Raw genomic sequence first — 18000 nt, 5'->3', positions numbered from 1 at the left:
CAATTTTACCCCAAATGCAGATTGCAGAATCACGTCGGTTACACATCCACAATTTTACATAATGCCCTATTAGTAATTGTTGTATTCTGCTACCTTTCCTATCCCCTACTATCCCCCCTCCCCTCCCCTCCCATCTTCTCTCTCTACCCCATCTACTGTAATTCATTTCTCTCCTTGTTTATTTTCCCATTCCCCTCACAACCTCTTATATGTAATTTTGTATAGCAATGAGGGTATCCCTTCATTTTCATGCAATTTCCCTTTTCTCTCCCTTTCCCTCCCATCTCATGTCTCCGTTTAATGTAAATCTTTTCTTCTTGCTCTTCCTCCCTGCTCTGTTCATAGTTGCTCTCATTATATCAAAGAAGACATTTGGTATTTGTTTTTTAGGGATTGGCTAGCTTCACTAAGCATAATCTGCTCTAGTGCCATCCATTTCCCTGCAAATTCTATGATTTTGTCATTTTTTATTGCTGCATAGTACTTCATTGTGTATAGATGCCACATTTTTTTTATCCATTCATCTATTGAAAGGCATCTGCGTTGGTTCCACAGTCTAGCTATTGTGAATTGTGCTGCTATGAACACCGATGTGGCAGTATCCCTGTAGCATGCTCTTTTAAGGTCTTCAGGGAATAGTCCGAGAAGGGAAATAGCAGGGTCAAATGGTGGTTCCATTCCCAGCTTTCCCAGGAATCTCCAAACTGCTTTCCAAATTGGCCGCACCAATTTGCAGTCCCACCAGCAATGTACAAGTGTACCCTTTTCTCCACATCCTCGCCAGCACTTGTTGTTGTTTGACTTCATAGTGGCTGCCAATCTTACTGGAGTGAGATGGTATCTTAGGGTGGTTTTGATTTGCATTTCTCTGACTGCTAGAGATGGTGAGCATTTTTTCATGTACTTGTTGATTGATTGTATATCCTCCTCTGAGAAGTGTCTGTTCAGGTCTTTGGCCCATTTGTTGATTGGGTTATTTGTTATCTTATTGTCTAATTTTTTGAGTTCTTTGTATACTCTGGATATTAGGGCTCTATCTGAAGTGTGAGGAGTAAAAATTTGTTCCCAGGATGTAGGCTCCCTATTTACCTCTCTTACTGTTTCTCTTGCTGAGAAAAAAACTTTTTAGTTTAAGTAAGTCCCATTTGTTGATTCTTGTTATTAACTCTTGTGCTATGGGTGTCCTATTAAGGAATTTGGAGCCCAACCCCACAATATGTAGATCGGAGCCAACTTTTTCTTCTATCAGACGCAGAGTCTCTGATTTGATATCAAGCTCCTTGATCCATTTTGAGTTAACTTTTGCATGGCGAGAGAAAGGGATTCAGTTTCATTTTGTTGCATATGGATTTCCAGTTTTCCCAGCACCATTTGTTGAAGATGCTATCCTTCCTCCATTGCATGCTTTTAGCCCCTTTATCAAATATAAGATAGTTGTAACTTTGTGGATTAGTCTCTGTGTCCTCTATTCTATACCATTGGTCCACCCGCCTGTTTTGGTACCAGTACCATGCTGTTTTTGCCACTATTGCTCTGTAATATAGTTTGAAATCTGGTATCGCTATACCACCTGATGCAAACTTCCTGTTTAGAATTGCTTTTGCTATTCTGGGTCTTTTATTTTTCCATATGAATTTCATGATTGCTTTATCTATTTCTACAAGAAATGCCGTTGGGATTTTGATTGGCATTGCATTAAACCTATAGAGAACTTTTGGTAATATCACCATTTTGATAATGTTAGTTCTGCCTATCCATGAACAGGGTATATTTTTCCATCCTCTAAGATCTTCTTCTACTTCTCTCTTTAGGGTTCTGTAGTTTTCATTGTATAAATCTTTCACCTCTTTTGTTAGGTTGATTCCCAAGTATTTTATTTTTTTTGAGAATATTGTGAATGGAGTGTTTTTCCTCATTTCCGTTTCAGAAGTTTTGTCGCTGATATACAGAAATGCCTTTGATTTATGCGTGTTGATTTTATATCCTGCCACTTTGCTGAATTCATTTATTAGTTCTAGTAGTTTCTTTGTAGACCCTTTTGGGTCTTCTAGGTATAGAATCATGTCATCTGCAAATAGTGATAATTTAAGTTCTTCTTTTCCTATTTTTATGCCTTTAATTTCTTTCGTCTGTCTAATTGCTCTGGCCAGTGTTTCGAGATCTATATTGAATAGAAGTGGTGATACAGGGCATCCCTGTCTTGTTCCAGATTTTAGAGGGAATGCCTTTAACTTTTGTCCATTCAGAATGATGCTAGCCTGAGGCTTAGCATAGATAGCTTTTACAATGTCAAGGTAAGTTCCTGTTATCCCTAGTTTTTCTAATGTTTTGAACATAAAGGGATGCTGTACTTTGTCGAATGCTTTCTCTGCATCTATCGAGATGATCATATGGTTCTTATCTTTAAGTCTATTGATGTGGTGAATAACATTTATTGATTTCCGTATATTGAACCATCCTTGCATCCCAGGGATGAATCCTACTTGATCATGGTGCACAATTTTTTTGATATGTTTTTGTATTCGATTCGCCAGCATTTTATTGAGGATTTTTGCATCTAGGTTCATTAGAGATATTGGTCTGTAGTTTTCTTTCTTTGAGGTGTCTTTGTCTGGTTTTGGAATCAGGGTGATGTTGGCCTCATAGAATGAATTTGGTAGAGCTCCCTCTTTTTCTATTTCCTGAAATAACTTGAAAAGTATTGGTTTTAATTCTTCTTTAAAGGTTTTGTAAAACTCTGCTGTATACCCATCCGGTCCTGGGCTTTTCTTGGTTGGTAGTCTTTTGATGGCTTCTTCAATTTCATCCATTGATATTGGTCTGTTCAGATTGTGTGTATCCTCCTGACTCAGTCTGGGCAAATCATATGACTTAAGAAATTTATCGATGTCTTCACTATCTTCTATTTTATTGGAGTATAGGTTTTCAAAATAATTTCTAATTGTCTTCTGTATTTCTGTAGCATCTGTTGTGATATTGCCTTTTTCATCCCGTATGTTAGTAATTTGAGTTCTCTCTCTTCTTCTTTTCGTTAGCATGGCTAAAGGTCTGTCGATCTTATTTATTTTTTCGAAGAACCAACTTTTAGTTTTGTTAATTTTTTCAATAGTTTCTTTTGTTTCAATTTCATTGATTTCTGCTGATTTTAATTATTTATTGCCTTCTGCTACATTTGCTGTTGTTTTGCTCTTCCTTTTCTAGGGCTTTGAGATGAACTGTGAGCTCATTTATTTGTTGTTTTTTTCTTTTTTTGAGGAATGACCACCAGGCGATGAATTTTCCTCTTAAAACTGCTTTCATTGTGTCCCATAGATTCCGATATGTTGTGTCTGTATTTTCATTTATCTCTAAGAATTTTTTGATTTCCTCCTTTATGTCTTCTGTAACCCATTGATCATTCAGTAACATATTGTTCATTTTCCATGTGATGTAGGATTTTTCCTTCCTTCTTTTATCATTGATTTCCAGTTTCATTCCATTATGATCAGATAAAATGCATGGTATTATCTCCACCCCTTTATATTTACTGAGGGTTGCCCTATGGCATAATATATGGTCTATTTTTGAGAAGGATCCATGTGCTGCTGAGAAAAAAGTATATCCATTTGATGATGGTTGATATATTCTATATATGTTGGTTAAGTCTAGGTTATTGATTGTGATATTGAGGTCAATAGTTTCTTTATTCAACTTTTGTTTGGAGGATCTGTCCAATGGTGAGAGAGGTGTGTTGAAGTCACCCATAATTATTGTGTTGTGGTCTATTTGATTCTTGAACTTGAGGAGAATTTGTTTTATGAATGTCGCAGCACTATTATTTGGTGCAGAAATATTGATAATTGTTATGTTTTGTTGGTGAATGGTTCCTTTTAACAGTATATAATGTCCTTCTTTATCCCTTTTGATTAACTTAGTCTTGAAGTCGATTTTATTCGATATGAGGATGGCCACCCCTGCTTGCTTCCGAGGACCGTGTGCGTGGTATATTTTTTCCCATCCTTTCACCTTCAGCCTGTGTATGTCTTTTCCAATCAGATGTGTCTCCTGGAGGCAGCATATTGTTGGATTTGTTTTTTTAATCCATGATACCAGCTTATGTCGCTTTATTGGAGAGTTTAAGCCATTAACATTCAGAGTTACTATTGATATATGGTTTGTACTTCCATCCATGTTTGATTATTTATCCTTTTTTTAAAAAATTTAGTTTGTTTCTCCATGATTATCTTTCCCCTCGCCCTCTGTCTTTACCGAGGCACTTCCCACTGATGGTTTTGGTTATTGTTTTTCATTTCTTCCTCGTGTGGTGTTTTGCTCAAAATGCTTTGCAATGCTGGTTTTCTGGCTGCAAATTCTTTTAACTTTTGTTTATCATGAAAGATTTTTATTTCGTTGTCATACCTGAAGCTTAATTTTGCTGGATACAGAATTCTTGGTTGGCATCCATTGTCTTTCAGTGTTTGAAATACATTGTTCCATGACCTTCTTGCTTTCAGTGTCTGTGATGAAAAATCCGTTGTTAACCTTATTGGTTTACCCCTGAATGTAATCTGTCTCCTTTCTCTTGCAGCTTTTAATATTTTCTCTTTGTTCTGTATATTGGATATCTTCATAACAATGTGTCTTGGCGTTGGTCTACTGTGATTTTGTGTGCTCGGTTTCCTGTATGCATCTTCAATTTGTATATCTGTTTCCTTTTTTATTTCTGGAAAGTTTTCTGTAATTATTTCATTCAGCAGGTTACTCATTCCCTTGGTTTGAATCTCTGTACCTTCTTCTATCCCGATGACTCGTAAGTTTGGTTTTTTTATGTCATCCCATAACTCTTGGATGTTTTTCTCGTGATTTTTTACCAGCCTTTCTGAGTTGGCTAGACTCTTTTCAAGATGATATATTTTGTCTTCATTATCTGACGTTCTGGCTTCTACTTGCTCCACTCTGTTAGTGATACTCTCAATTGAGTTTTTAATTTGGTTTATCGTTTCCTTCATTTCTAGAATTATTGTTTGATTATTTTTGATAATCTCTAACTCCTGATAAAGATGCTTAACTTCTTCTTTTATCTGTTTATGTAATTCATTCTCAATGTGTTCTTTCGCTGCTTGAATTTGCTGTCTTGTATCCTCTTTAAGGTTCCATTCCATCTGTCTAAGGTGTTCCTTGAGTTCTTTATATGACCATTTTTCTGATGACTCTAGGTCCTCCTGAATATTTAGGCTGTCCTGCATTGTTTGTAGTCCTTTTCTTCCTTGTTTTTTGAAGCTGCTCATGTTACTTCTTGTTCTATTTGACTGCTGAGTTACTGTTTACTCCTATAAATTGATTTGATGCTTGGGAGGAAAGATATTAGAAGGGAAGGGAAGAAGTCACTAAAGAGAATGAGAGTAAGCAGGTAGAATTCAAGGAAGGGGGGATAAGAAAAATGTAAAGACAAAAGAAGAAAAAAATAGGAAATAAAAAAAGAAAAAAAATTTTTAAAAAATAATAATAAAAAAAATTAAAATTAAAATTAGAAGAAAAAAATTTTTTTAAATTGTAAAAAAAAATTTAAAAAAACAACAAGAAAAATGAAAATGAAAGAAAAACCCAAATCAAAAAAAAAAAGAGAAAAGAAAAAAAACTAATAAATGCAGTCTTAGAGTTTGATTAACTTCTCTTCCTGTAGGTGGCGCTGTGCCCACCAGGCCAAGTTTCTCCTGTCAATACGCGGGAACCAATCACTGTGCAGCAGCTCCTCCCAGACTGGGCGAGTCTCCAATCCTGAGTGCCTAGGGCCTCCTCTTGTGTCTAGTCACTTCCCACTTTTCCTCTAGCCAGGCCCCTCTCACGGGCCCCGCTCACCACAATACTGGCTACACGCCAGGTCTGCTGCTCCCGGGAGCCCTGTTTTCATGAACGACTGGACACACTCTTCCAGTTTGCCATTCCCTCAGATTCTAAGTTTGTAGAGCTTGGGATTGAGAATCCTCAGCGAATTTTACTTGCCCTCTGGTAGCCACGCCCCCGGTAGCTGGTGCAAGAGACCTCAGCTGTCAGCACTGGTGGGAATGGTAGTTCCGCGCCGAGAGTCCCACACCACCTCTGATTCCCTCGGTCTGGCTATCGCGCTCACGGGAGAGCTGGGAGGGGCCCTTACGGGAGAGCTGGGAGGGGCCCTTAAGGTTTCCCCGATGTGTGGAGAGGACAGGCTAGGGAATTACACACCTGTAGCCGTAGGTTTCAATGAAGTTATCTCCTCCGCCGCAGTCTGATAACGTCAGATCTCTGCCATGGTGGTATCTCTTGCAAATGGCGACAGTTCGTTTCCCTTTGCCAGGCGACCAATGCAACGGGTGGGTCCTTACTGTCTCTCCCAAGCCCCATTTCAAACCTGTGGCCACTACCTATGAAGGCTCGGTAGGCATTTACCTCCGTAGGATGAGAAGGGCTGACCAGTTGTTTCAGCCGGATGGATTAGTGCTCAGCATTGCCTAGTAATCCTGTAATTTCAGTGTAGAGATGAATCTATCTTGGTTTCTCACTTCTTGTTCTAGTTGGAGAGTATTCTGGTATTTTTCAGCTTCAGAAACTGGAGCCCCTAAACCAAAATGATGTTATTTGGTGGTAACCTGTGGGGGGCTCTACTTCCACCTCCCTGGCGCCTCCGCTCCTCTTCCGTCTGGCGCGCCCCCAGTCCCCGTGCGCCGGTTAGTACATTTAAGTACATTTTTAACTTCTTTTCAAAATGGGTTTATTTGGAAGTAATCTCATTGTCAGTCAAGAAACATCTGTACTTCCTCCTTGTCTATGCTGTGTCCTGGGAAATATCAAAGTTAAAGCTGGATGCTAAAGTGGTAAGAACACATTTTTATCAGTAATGAAGTAATAATGCAGTAAAGAAAGGATCCGGTGTGAATTAAATTTAACTTCAATTTCTACAGAGATGACTGGGAATTTTAGGGAAAAATCAGATGCAGGGCCTGTCTGCTTGTCCCCCATCCCTGAGGGTTCATTGGAATAGGGAATTGAAAAAACAACAATCTTTGGTCAGCATAACTGTTGATTAAGCCAATTGTCAATTAACCCATTTAGGATTCTATAGAGACTCTGACCTTCCTAATGATTACACTTCAAAGGAATGGCTTTCAGATCCTTGAGAAAGACACTTCTGAGTTGTAATGATGTGTATACAACTCAAAGGGATTGAGGATGGTTTCCCATTTGTAAGCCTTTTTTAGTAAATGTTCTAAGACAGGTGCTCAGGGGACTATTGCCAGATATCAGAACAAACAGTAAATTCTTTGGGCAATGTTGGGTTTTCTCAGGCGTGCACTTTAAGGGGTCATCCTAGTAATGCAGCCATAAGATGTTAGAACTATGTTAGTGTTTGTGTAAATCTTTTAATCTGGGGGGAAGAAAGAATTAGTAATTGTGTTGCAAGTCTGGAGTTTTTATAGGCCAAGAATAAGGTCTATTTGAGAAGGGCTCAAAAAAGCCCGAATAGAGTTTGGTCAGTGAGAGAATAATTAGGGCAATTGTCCTAGAAGGGATGATGCTTAATTTAAATAGATTCAGCTAGGCTCAGTAGCATGCAACTATAGCAGCACTGTCCAAGAAAAATATAATGCCAACTACATAATTAAAATTTTCTTGTAGCCGTGTTTTAAAAAGTAAAATGAGACAGGTGAATTTTACTAATATATTTACCTCAGTGTATCCATGGCATCATCATTTCACCTATATATAATCTGTATTAATATTACTATTAGTGAGATATTTTATACTCAAGTGTTTTAATTCAGTCTAGACACATTTCAAGTGTACAAAAGTCATAAGTGACTAATGGCTGTCTTTGGGATGGGGCAAGTAGAGATTAGGAACATACAAAGGTCAGCTTAAAGAGGCTGGGATAAAATCATGTAAAAACTGTATGAAATCTAACTACAGTGTTTCTTATATTGGTATATGGTGAATTTGAGTTAGCTATGTTTTTGTCTACTTAGACTTAATCTGGCAATTAGTGAGATTATAGGAAATAAAGATTTAATTAATTTTTGTCAATTCAGTTTAAAGATTCTTGAAATGGAATGAACCCCACAGTACTTTATCTGGATTCCCAAAATCTAAAAAGATCTCGACAGCAAAATCAAACCTGACCTGAATTGACATGAGACTATGTGTTGTCTTTAATTATCCCACTTTATATGACTCTTTATTTTAGAAATATTAACTCAATGATTGGGTGCTGCATCAGATCCTGCTATAGAAGTTATATTATAATTAGTATGTGCATATATTACTTTTCTAAAATCCAAAGAATTCTGATTTCTGAAAATAACTGCCCAGGAGTTTTTAGAAAAGGGATTATGGACCTATAAATGCATACTTAATGATCATAGTATACCTTTGAATTAAGACTTATAAGTAAATAGTTGCTATTATTCTGTATAGTTAAGTGTATTTTATGCCAAGATTTTTTTGCCATAGTTTTTTTTTTTTTTTTTTTTTTTTTTTGTAACTGAATTACATGCCAAGTAACCACAGGAAGTACATACTAACCTTGTTTCATATCCACTATTGGTTTGACTCTAAGTATGTTTTTCATCATGGTAAAAACACATAACAAAAATTTAACATCTTAACCATTTTAAGTGTACAGCATGGTAGTGCAAATTATATGAGTATTATTATACAATAGAACTCTAGAACTTTTTCATCTTGAAAACTTCATACCCATGGAACAAGTCTCCCCTATCCCCTGGCCATCACAATTCTACCTCTGTTTCTGTGTTTGAGTACTTTAAATACCTCATCAGTGAATTATTTTTACTTCTTTTGGATATATGTGCCTATTTTAAAATTTTTACTTCCTTTTTGTCTATAAATTAAGGAATTTTATATTTTGCTCCATCTAGAAAACCTCTGTTTTGTGTTTTTTTTTTTTTTACCATAGTGCTTAAGTTTTTTATTTCTCTAAGGTCAATATTAATTCAACATATTTTTTTTCCTATTTTAAGCTGACTTTGTACAACAGCTGTTGAGAAACACACATTTCATAAAAGCAAGTAATCAATAACAGGAAATAAATTCAATGATAAGGACTTTGTATTCCTTGAATACTTTTATACTTAAAACAAAAAAAGCAAGAATTATTTTTTTCTTCCAAGATATATAGTTGAAAAAGATTGAGAACTGGCTTCAATAGAATAAAAATCCAGTTTATTACTATTTTAAAGATTTTGCTGGAAGTTTTTCTTATTAGCAGTTAAATTCTCTTATCCCCAAATTAATGTCATTTTTGAGTTATTTTTGTGCTAATTTGAACCAAACATATAATTATTCTTCCTTTCCTTCCCCTTATGTCATCCTCCACCTCAAGAAATTCCTTGTATGTAAAAATCACCAAAGGACATTTATAATATTTTTGTTCACCTTTCAGATATAGTACATTTTGTATCCCCCTTTTGTGAATTGCCTCCCTTTCTATCCTTGAGGTTATAGTTGAGATTCGCCTGATTTTCTTAGTGTACATCATGATTTTTAATGGAGCAGTATTGTTCCCAAAGAGTGGGTAACATTGCTTCTTGGGGACAAGTGAAAAAAAACAGATAAACAACACATCTAGGATATAAAATCTTAAGGAGAGTAATGTACAGGGGGCTTGAAAATGCTCCTTAAGGGGCTGATAATGAAAGAAAAAGAAGTCAGGAAGGTCGGGAAACACTGATGTACCACTTGAGTAAAGAGGCAAGGAGTCTGTCAGCCGTGGTTTTTATTTATATTTTTGGAAAGGAAACTCCAGGGAGTAAACAAATGTGCTGAGGGCACAATATTTCAGAAACATTTCCCCAGGTCAAAGTGGTTCCTTCTGAGATTTTGCTACTATGTACACACTGCTTGGTAAACTTTGCAACTTCATAGCATATCAGAAGGAACTAGACTGCATCCTTTTCCTGTCTTTTCCCTTGGAGAAGCTTTTAGCTTTTCATGAGGACCTGTTGTTAAAGGAAGATAAACTTTACCCTATACCAACCAACCATTTTCTCCTTTTCTCTAGAGAAATCAGTTTGTGTAATTCTTAAATAATTTCAGTAGTATATATTCAAATTACATTTGCAGGTATATAACTGTTGACTTCAGTCAAAATACCTAGAAAATAAGCACATTTCTTATTTAGAGCATTTACCCATTAAATCCTAAGTTTTCAATTATACAGATATCTTAACAAAATTGACATAGGTATATTAAAATAGACTTGCAGTCATAATCTGGAAATTATATATTGTTTCATGAACTAATATAATTTTATAATTGTATTATAAGTTTATGCTATGTAATATGTTATACATTATATGCTATATTTAAATTTTTATAGGTGTTCAACATCTGAGACAAGGGTACAAAATAGTTAAAACACTGTTCATCTTAGTGATTTGTTTAGTACTTTGAGTCTCATTGTAACATTTCCAACCTTAGTAGAGATAAGAATCCAATAGAACTCTTTGCCACAACATTAAGACCTGTTATATTTATATTTGTTTGTATGTATACATATATGTATATTTTAATAATGTGTGTCAATATGTTTGAACTTTAAAACTCTTAAGAGGGAATAAAAGAAACATTCAAGAAAATACTGCTTTAATTATACCAACTTTAAAAGTTTTGGTTATATAACACCCCCTTTTTTTTAAATCAGTGACTTTGAAGCACTATTTTTTACTATGAATATTCATTTAATAGGACTATTAGATGCTATTTAATATTCAACATATTGGATTCGGTAATTTGTTTAGGGGTCCATGCTTTCTTGCCTCTAGACTTTATACCCATTGATTGTTTTCTCTGGAACATTTTAACCTTTGTTTGGTTGATTACTAATCCCTCATAAATGTGCTTATTTTCTAAGTATTTTGACTGAAGTCAACATTTTTACCTTTGTTTGGCTGATTACTAATCCCTACTGCTTCAGTTAAAAGGCCTGTCTCAAGAGAGTAGTCTTGACCCTGCCACATGTGCTTATGGCACCCTGTATTTTTACTCTTTTCATAGTCATTTAGCTTATTGTAAATATTTATCTAATTGCCTGGTTCTACCTCTAGAAAATAGCTCTTTGAATTTAAACTGATCTCTAGAGTATCCTTATTATTTGGCATTTAATAGATGCTCAGTACTTCTGAATAAAAGAATGACATGTACATGTATGGGTATAGGCAGTTCTCATTTTTCATGGCTTTCATATTTGTGAATTTTCCTGTTCATTTAAATTAATTTGAAACTCCAAATCAACACTTGGCAGCATTTTTACAGCTCTTCATGGACATATACAAAGTGGTGACAAATTTGAACAGCCCGATATTCACTTTCCCTATAGAGGTTGAGAAAGGCAACTAACTGTATGACTTCTTATTCTCAGGTCTTGTGCTGTAAACAAGTTTCATTTTTGGCTAGGTATTTAGTGCCAGCAAAAAAATTCTTTTCACATTTTTGTGCTTCTCTATGGTGATCAAGCTATTAAAAACGCCTCTAAGCAAAGTACTGATATGCTATCTGGTGTTCCTAAGGGCATGAAAGCTGTTATGTGCCTTATGTACAAAATGTATATTACATAAGCTTCATTCACATGTAGCTGTTGTCCATGAGTTCATTGTTAAGAAATCACCAACTTGTGTAGAATAACGTGTTTAAACAGAAACACACATAAAATAAGATTGTGTATTTGTCAGCTGACAAAAGTGTAGTGACCACAGACTAGCAGGAACCCAACGCTGTATTTCTCCGAGGAGCAATCTGTTTGCTAACTCATTGGTCATAGTGAATTTATAGAAATTATAGCAAACAGTGAAAATTGAAAAAAAAAATTATATATGTATAGTTATAAAATTGTTTTCAAATATATATCATTTTATAACTTGATTTTTTAAATGTAATTGTGGATGTATCATAACCCTATTAAAAATAAGAGATGTTTATATCATAGTATTTATATTACTTAACACACAAAAAACTTATGTATGTTTTTATGTTTATATGAGCATGGAGGCAGATGTGGCTAATATATAACAGGCTAAATTGGTTGCCAAAGCTTGATTTCTCCCCTCTCCCCTTAAGTTATATGGTCTCAAGAGTCACAGTGAGCATGTTTTTGTTTTGCAGATACTCTCATAAAATATGATTTTTAATTATTGTGTTGTATTTTCTTATATGAAAGGAATAAAATTTTGATGAATTATGACATTAAATTTTTATGTTTCAGGGGCTGGAGTTGTGGCTCAGTGGTACAACACTTGCCTGGCATGTGTGAGACCCTGGGTTCGATCCTCAGCACCACATATAAATAAAGAAAATAAAAGATCCATTTACAACTAAAAAATATTTTTTAAAAATCAAGATGAGATTTTTTAAAAAATTATGTTTCAGATAGTCAGCGTCTACAGTTGGATCTACAGAAAATGGAGCTTCTGGAAAGTAAGATGACTGAGGAACAACAGTCTCTAAAAAGCAAAATTAAGCAAATGACAGCTGATCTGGAGACATATAATGATTTGCCAGCTTTAAAATCATCAGGTGAAGAAAAGAAAAAGGTAAATGGTAACCAAGTCTTACAAAATTATAATTCAAATTTTTTTCTTGATTGGTTAATGTATATGTAGTTTATAGAACTTTTTCAGTTGATTTTTTGACACATAAGCTAGTATTTGACATATAGCTCTTTGAATTTAAACTGATCTCTAGTGTATCCTGAGAACAGGTTGAGAACATTTACATATGTAGTAGGAATTTAGAGTGACTAAAAGTTTTAAACAAAAGAAAAAAGTTCAAAAACAGTACAAGCTACTAGTTAATACAGAGCATTTCAAGAGATGTGAACTTTGTTAAATTCAGGTTTGATGTAACATATTCTTAAATTTGTTAGTGTCTTTCCATTGCCATTTTCATTAATTTAAAGTAAATTTTGTAGGTTAGGGACAGATATGGAAATATTAACTGTTATTTTAACAGAATCAATATCAATATAGCTTATTTTAACTCAAAGGATATTTTTGCAGACATGTTTTAGAGTAATTTTAGCCTTGGTAAATTTTACCATAATATAATAACTGAAGTTATTTGAGTCAAATGAGATTTATATTGGCTTACTGGATATTCACTGTAGCCTCTTACTTACTTCTCTTTGAATCTATAGAAATTACATCAGGAGAGAACAGTGCTATCAACCCGAAGAAATGCCTTTAAGAAAATAATGGAAAAGCTAAACAAAGAATATGAAACATTAAAAACACAATTGCAAGAAAATGAGACACATGCTCAGGTAAAACAAAATTTTAAAATGATTTTGGAATTCACTTCTCCTTTTAGGCTATCTGTCCTATTCTTTTGGTTCACATCTCTAATTATTTACATAGGATGCACAGACATAACTGTAGCCCATTTTCTTGTCACTCGCCTTCTTGGTAATTACCTGAAGAGTAATTACCAAGAAGTCTTCTAGACTGTGAGCTCTGAGAGAGAAGAGACTATGTCTGTGTCATTCACTTTATCTTCAACACTGTACAATTAGCTTTCACACAGGTGTGATATTCAGTAAGTATTTTTTGAATGACTGAATGAAGCATTGTGTATCATATACAAAACTAGTAATTATGGTCAGAAAAGGATTAGTTGTTTTCATATCGAGTCTGTATTAGCAATTTGCACTAACATACTGGATACGTTAAAAATATCCTCTTTTATACATTAATATGATCATGGTGGAGAAAATGTCACTTTACTTTCCTACTATCCAGATACAACCCTTATTAACATTTTGATGTATAATCCTTGAGACTTTTTTCCCTTAGCATTCATGCATTCATATCAATTATATTTTTTTAAAAAAGTAAAATCTTTGTGTGCATATGGTCTTTAAACATTTTCTTAAAAGTGTACAGTTTTCATTTTTATGACATTTTTATAATAGGCAATTCTATTGTATAGGTATACTATTTAAAAAAAAAAACAATGTACCTTATATTCTTGAAAGAAGTAGTCTCATAAAAGTTTTCCACAACTACTAAAAGTTTAGAAATCACTAATTTGCATAATTCAGATTTACTTTTCAGTTATTCTATCTCTACTTCATATTCAAACCTAGATAAAGATTTGGAAGTGACAAAATTAGCTTGTTTCACGTGGAAATGTGTGCTAGAGAAGAAACATAAAGAAAATGTTTGTGAGGTCATTGTCTTATCTCAGATGGCTCTTAGAAAAAAAATGCTGTATTTTTTATCCCTTCTTGGTCCTCCTGTTTCTTTGAATTGATGATTTAAGGTGGAAAACACTTGACAAATGCCATTTTTTAGAGTCAATCAGTGGCTACCTTGTTTATTGCCACATTAAGTGCTAATTACTATCCCCATATATTGTTTATTCCGAAATTATAACAGATACTACAATATTAAATCCTTGTCTGTATTATTTGTTGTCATTTGTGACTCCCAGCTGATCAAATCAAATCCTGGTGTCCCATCTTTTATAACTATTTTCTTAAAAATTGTTTTTTTAACATATATAAATAATTATATATAAGAAGCTATTTAAACAAATTATAGTGAAAAAACCCCCAGATTTTCAAAAATGCACTTAAGCTTCATGATGTCCTTGGATATTTAAAGAAAAGACAATAATATAGATCTATAGTAAAAAAAGAATTTGACCACCTGACCATTACTTTACTATCATTATTTGTGTAGCACTTAAGAGGTCCACTGGTATAAGAAGGCCACTTCTTTGTATGAAACAAAGAGAAAAAGTCTGGTACTTGACTTTGCAAAAGGTTATTAGAGATTTACTGCCAAAAAGTGCTGACTGCTTCCTTAAGACTATCTTAACTTCAAGGTTCTATTTGGGAGCAATAGTTCTGATTTAATAGTATTAATTTATAGCACATATAGTTCACATAATTAGTTATAATTCATCTTAATATCTAGATTTATCTCTTTGGAGGAAGCAGTGGGATGGGTGCTACATCAAGACTGAAATTAGACCCTGAAAACAATCTTAACAGAGAGTAGAAATTCTTTTTTAAAGCTGCTTTAGTTACCATACTTTTAAAAATGTTCGTTACTTCTTTGAAATATCCAGGCAGAATTTTTTTTATTGTTTCATTTTTCAGACAGTCCTTTTCTTAGGAAAAACTATGCATCTTAAAAAAGAAAGACCATAACCCAGAGTTACAAGGTTAATTAAATCAGAAAAACAATTTAATTCTATAACAGTGAAATTGTCTTCTGAGGAAGCAACCATCAATATAATATCCACATTAGCTTCCTGTTGATGCCGAAATTATTGTAACAGTGCCAACTTTTTGCAAACCCTCTTATAATCTTCACACTGCAGCTCTACTCTTATCACAGCTTGTGAAATTAGACAGGAAATTTAACCCTGGAAATAAGGAAGTTTTTCCTATATAGCTGAACCTTTGACAGTGTTAGAATATATATTATTCCAGTGGCATTAGACTTCCAGATTTCAAGGAGAGATTCTCACCATGTCCCTTTTTTTCTAAGTTCTTAGGAAATGGAAAATCATAAATTGTCTCAGTTGGCATGTTCATTGGTATAATAAACATTTTAAATATTTCTAATTAAAATAAACATACAGAGTAAACCTTTTATAGATGTCTTTATTGTCTCAGTGTACTTACCACTATTTTAATCATTCCTAAAATTTTTGTATTTATCATAACTTTATCTCAATAAAATTCAAGGAGTTGATAAGATTTAAAATTGAATTTTTTTATCCTCTTTGAAGGGTTTATAATTGTTTTGAATATGAGCCCCAGTTAACATTTTTCTTTTGTGTTTTTAGCTTACAAATTTGGAGAGAAAGTGGCAACACCAGGAGCAAAATAATTTTGTGATGAAAGAATGTATCCTTTAAAATGGTGCAAATGAACTTGACTGTTTTTCTTTCTAGGAATTTTTTTAAAGGCTCAAATTTAGTTCAACACACACTTAACAAATACCTAATATGTACCAAACATTGAGCTAACTATGTGGGGCATAAACAAATAATACTTAGTTTTCACTCTAAGATAGGGAGTGTCAGAGAGAGAGAGAAAGAAAGAAAGACTGAGAGTGTGTGTATGTGTGTGTGTGTGTGTGTGTGTACTCTCCCAGAGTAACTAATAAATAGAAAGCAGATTTTGAGAATTGCCAGAAGAGGAGTATAAAATCATACTGTAGCATAGTGATTAAGTGTACAAGTCAGGAAATCTAGTTTTAATGTTCACTCCACCTATTAGCAATTAAGTCATTAAGCTTATGGACTTTGGACAGTTTTCTTAACCTGTTTAAACCTCAATTTTATTACCTCTAAAATAGTATTTCTTTCTAAGAGAGTTATTAGGAGAATTATATATAACCATATGAATATAGTCGCATATATTAGAATTTTGTATATAATACTGTATCTTGGCTATCAGGGCAGAAAAGGGAATTTTAAGTGAGTTGTGAGAATATAAGTTTGACCTTTGATTTATTTCATCCATGTTTCAGCCAGTTCAACCTCATTTCTACCAAAATGATGCTTACATCCCATTTTTTTATGCATCTTTTTTTTAATATTTACTTTTTGTAGTTGTAGTTGGACACAATAACTTTATTTATTTATATGTGATGCTAAGGATCGGACCCGTAGTCTTGCATGTGCAAGACGAGTGCTCTACCGCTGAACCATAACCCCAGCCCCCTCTTTTTATGTATCTTTATGCAGTCACAGGAGGCAGCTGCTGCTGAAAACGTATATTGTGGAGTTGTAACAAATATCTTCTCAGAAGTTGTTTTTTTTCCCTTTATTGACTCATTCAGGGACATCTTTACTTGGAGAACTAGATCCTGACCAAGTGGTGGCATATGTTCTCCTTTAGGGTGCTGCTGAACTTCACTTGAGAGCCAGAATGTACCCCCAGTTTACCACTAAATAAGATGAGTTAGGGACTCTTTTCCCAGGAGTCGTGTAACTTAGTTTAAAAATAGAAAGACATTCACAACATGCTTAAAGCCTAGCTCTCTGGTTTTGTGTAACATAAAATAGGTGATTTGAAATGGGGAGAAATCTAGAAATTTGCCTGAAATTCTGTATTGTATTCTAGAGAGCATGGTTCTTTTGAATATTATTATTGTTCTAAGAGCAGAAATTTGGTTGAGATACATAACATTAAGTATATTGTGGATAAACATTTTTGAAACAAGTTTTGTTTATCTTAGGGTTCAATTGATGTTTAACCTGTTAAAAACAACATACTGTATTTTGAAAGTATTTTAATTGTGCATATTTTCTATACTATTTATATTCAATAGGAAAAATACCAGTATGGTTTAGTTCCTTTCTGAGATAATTGATGAATATTTTAATTAACAGTGTTCTCCTTAACTCATGTGGTTAGTCATAGCAACCAAGAGTCAAGAGAGTGATTACCAGCCCATTATTAAAAATGTGACCAAGCAGATTGCAGAGTACAATAAAACCATCATGGATGCTTTACATAACACTAACAGAAACTGAGTCTAAAGCAACTGGCAGTCTCTGAAGAAGTATCTTCTTGCCCCTGAAGTTTGTACAAGCTGACTAAAAATAGTTTACTCTTGAAAATTTCTAAAATTTCTGTACATTTTCAATGTGGCTGCTTTAAGGAATAATGTTTTAAATAGTAAAATAGTTCAATAAAGAGTTTGCATACAAAAGTGTCATCTTTTTTTCTGTTATGTTTTTATTTGTTTTTTTTTTTTTTTTTTTGGTGAACCAAGAGATAAAGAAATGAAAATTGACTATTTAGATTCATTTAGCTCACCTAATCCTCTGCCTATGGCAACAAATGAGATAATTTTTTAATGTCTCAACTCTAGGAAAGATACATGGAGTATGATTTTGATTTAGCATTTAAATCATTAAGCATTTTTGCTTCTAGAAAAAGATATATAGAAAAGAGATTTTAGCATTGAACCTTCTCAAATAGGGTATATTTAATGTGTATTCTATCAT

At 34.0% G+C, this 18000-nt stretch overlaps 1 protein-coding gene across 2 annotated transcripts in view; it reads left to right on the top strand.

Annotated features, from left to right (window-relative positions):
- IFT74 (intraflagellar transport 74) overlaps nt 1-17706 on the top strand; it is a 90522-nt gene extending 72816 nt beyond the window's left edge. For both annotated transcript variants that reach the window (XM_081280172.1, XM_081280171.1), the window contains exons 17-20: nt 12397-12560; nt 13163-13288; nt 15826-15886; nt 17405-17706. In XM_081280172.1, coding sequence (XP_081136298.1) covers nt 12397-12560; nt 13163-13288; nt 15826-15886; nt 17405-17523 — 470 coding nt within the window. In that variant the 3' untranslated portion in view covers nt 17524-17706. The remainder of the gene's footprint in view (nt 1-12396; nt 12561-13162; nt 13289-15825; nt 15887-17404) is intronic.
- The last annotated feature ends 294 nt before the right edge of the window (nt 17707-18000 follow it).

The sequence above is a fragment of the Spermophilus citellus genome (assembly GCF_964194105.1).
Source record: "Spermophilus citellus genome assembly, chromosome: 2".
Taxonomy (NCBI): domain Eukaryota; kingdom Metazoa; phylum Chordata; class Mammalia; order Rodentia; family Sciuridae; genus Spermophilus; species Spermophilus citellus.
The sequence above is the reverse complement of the archived record's forward strand: the minus strand, read 5'-3'. Positions and strand labels throughout refer to the sequence as shown.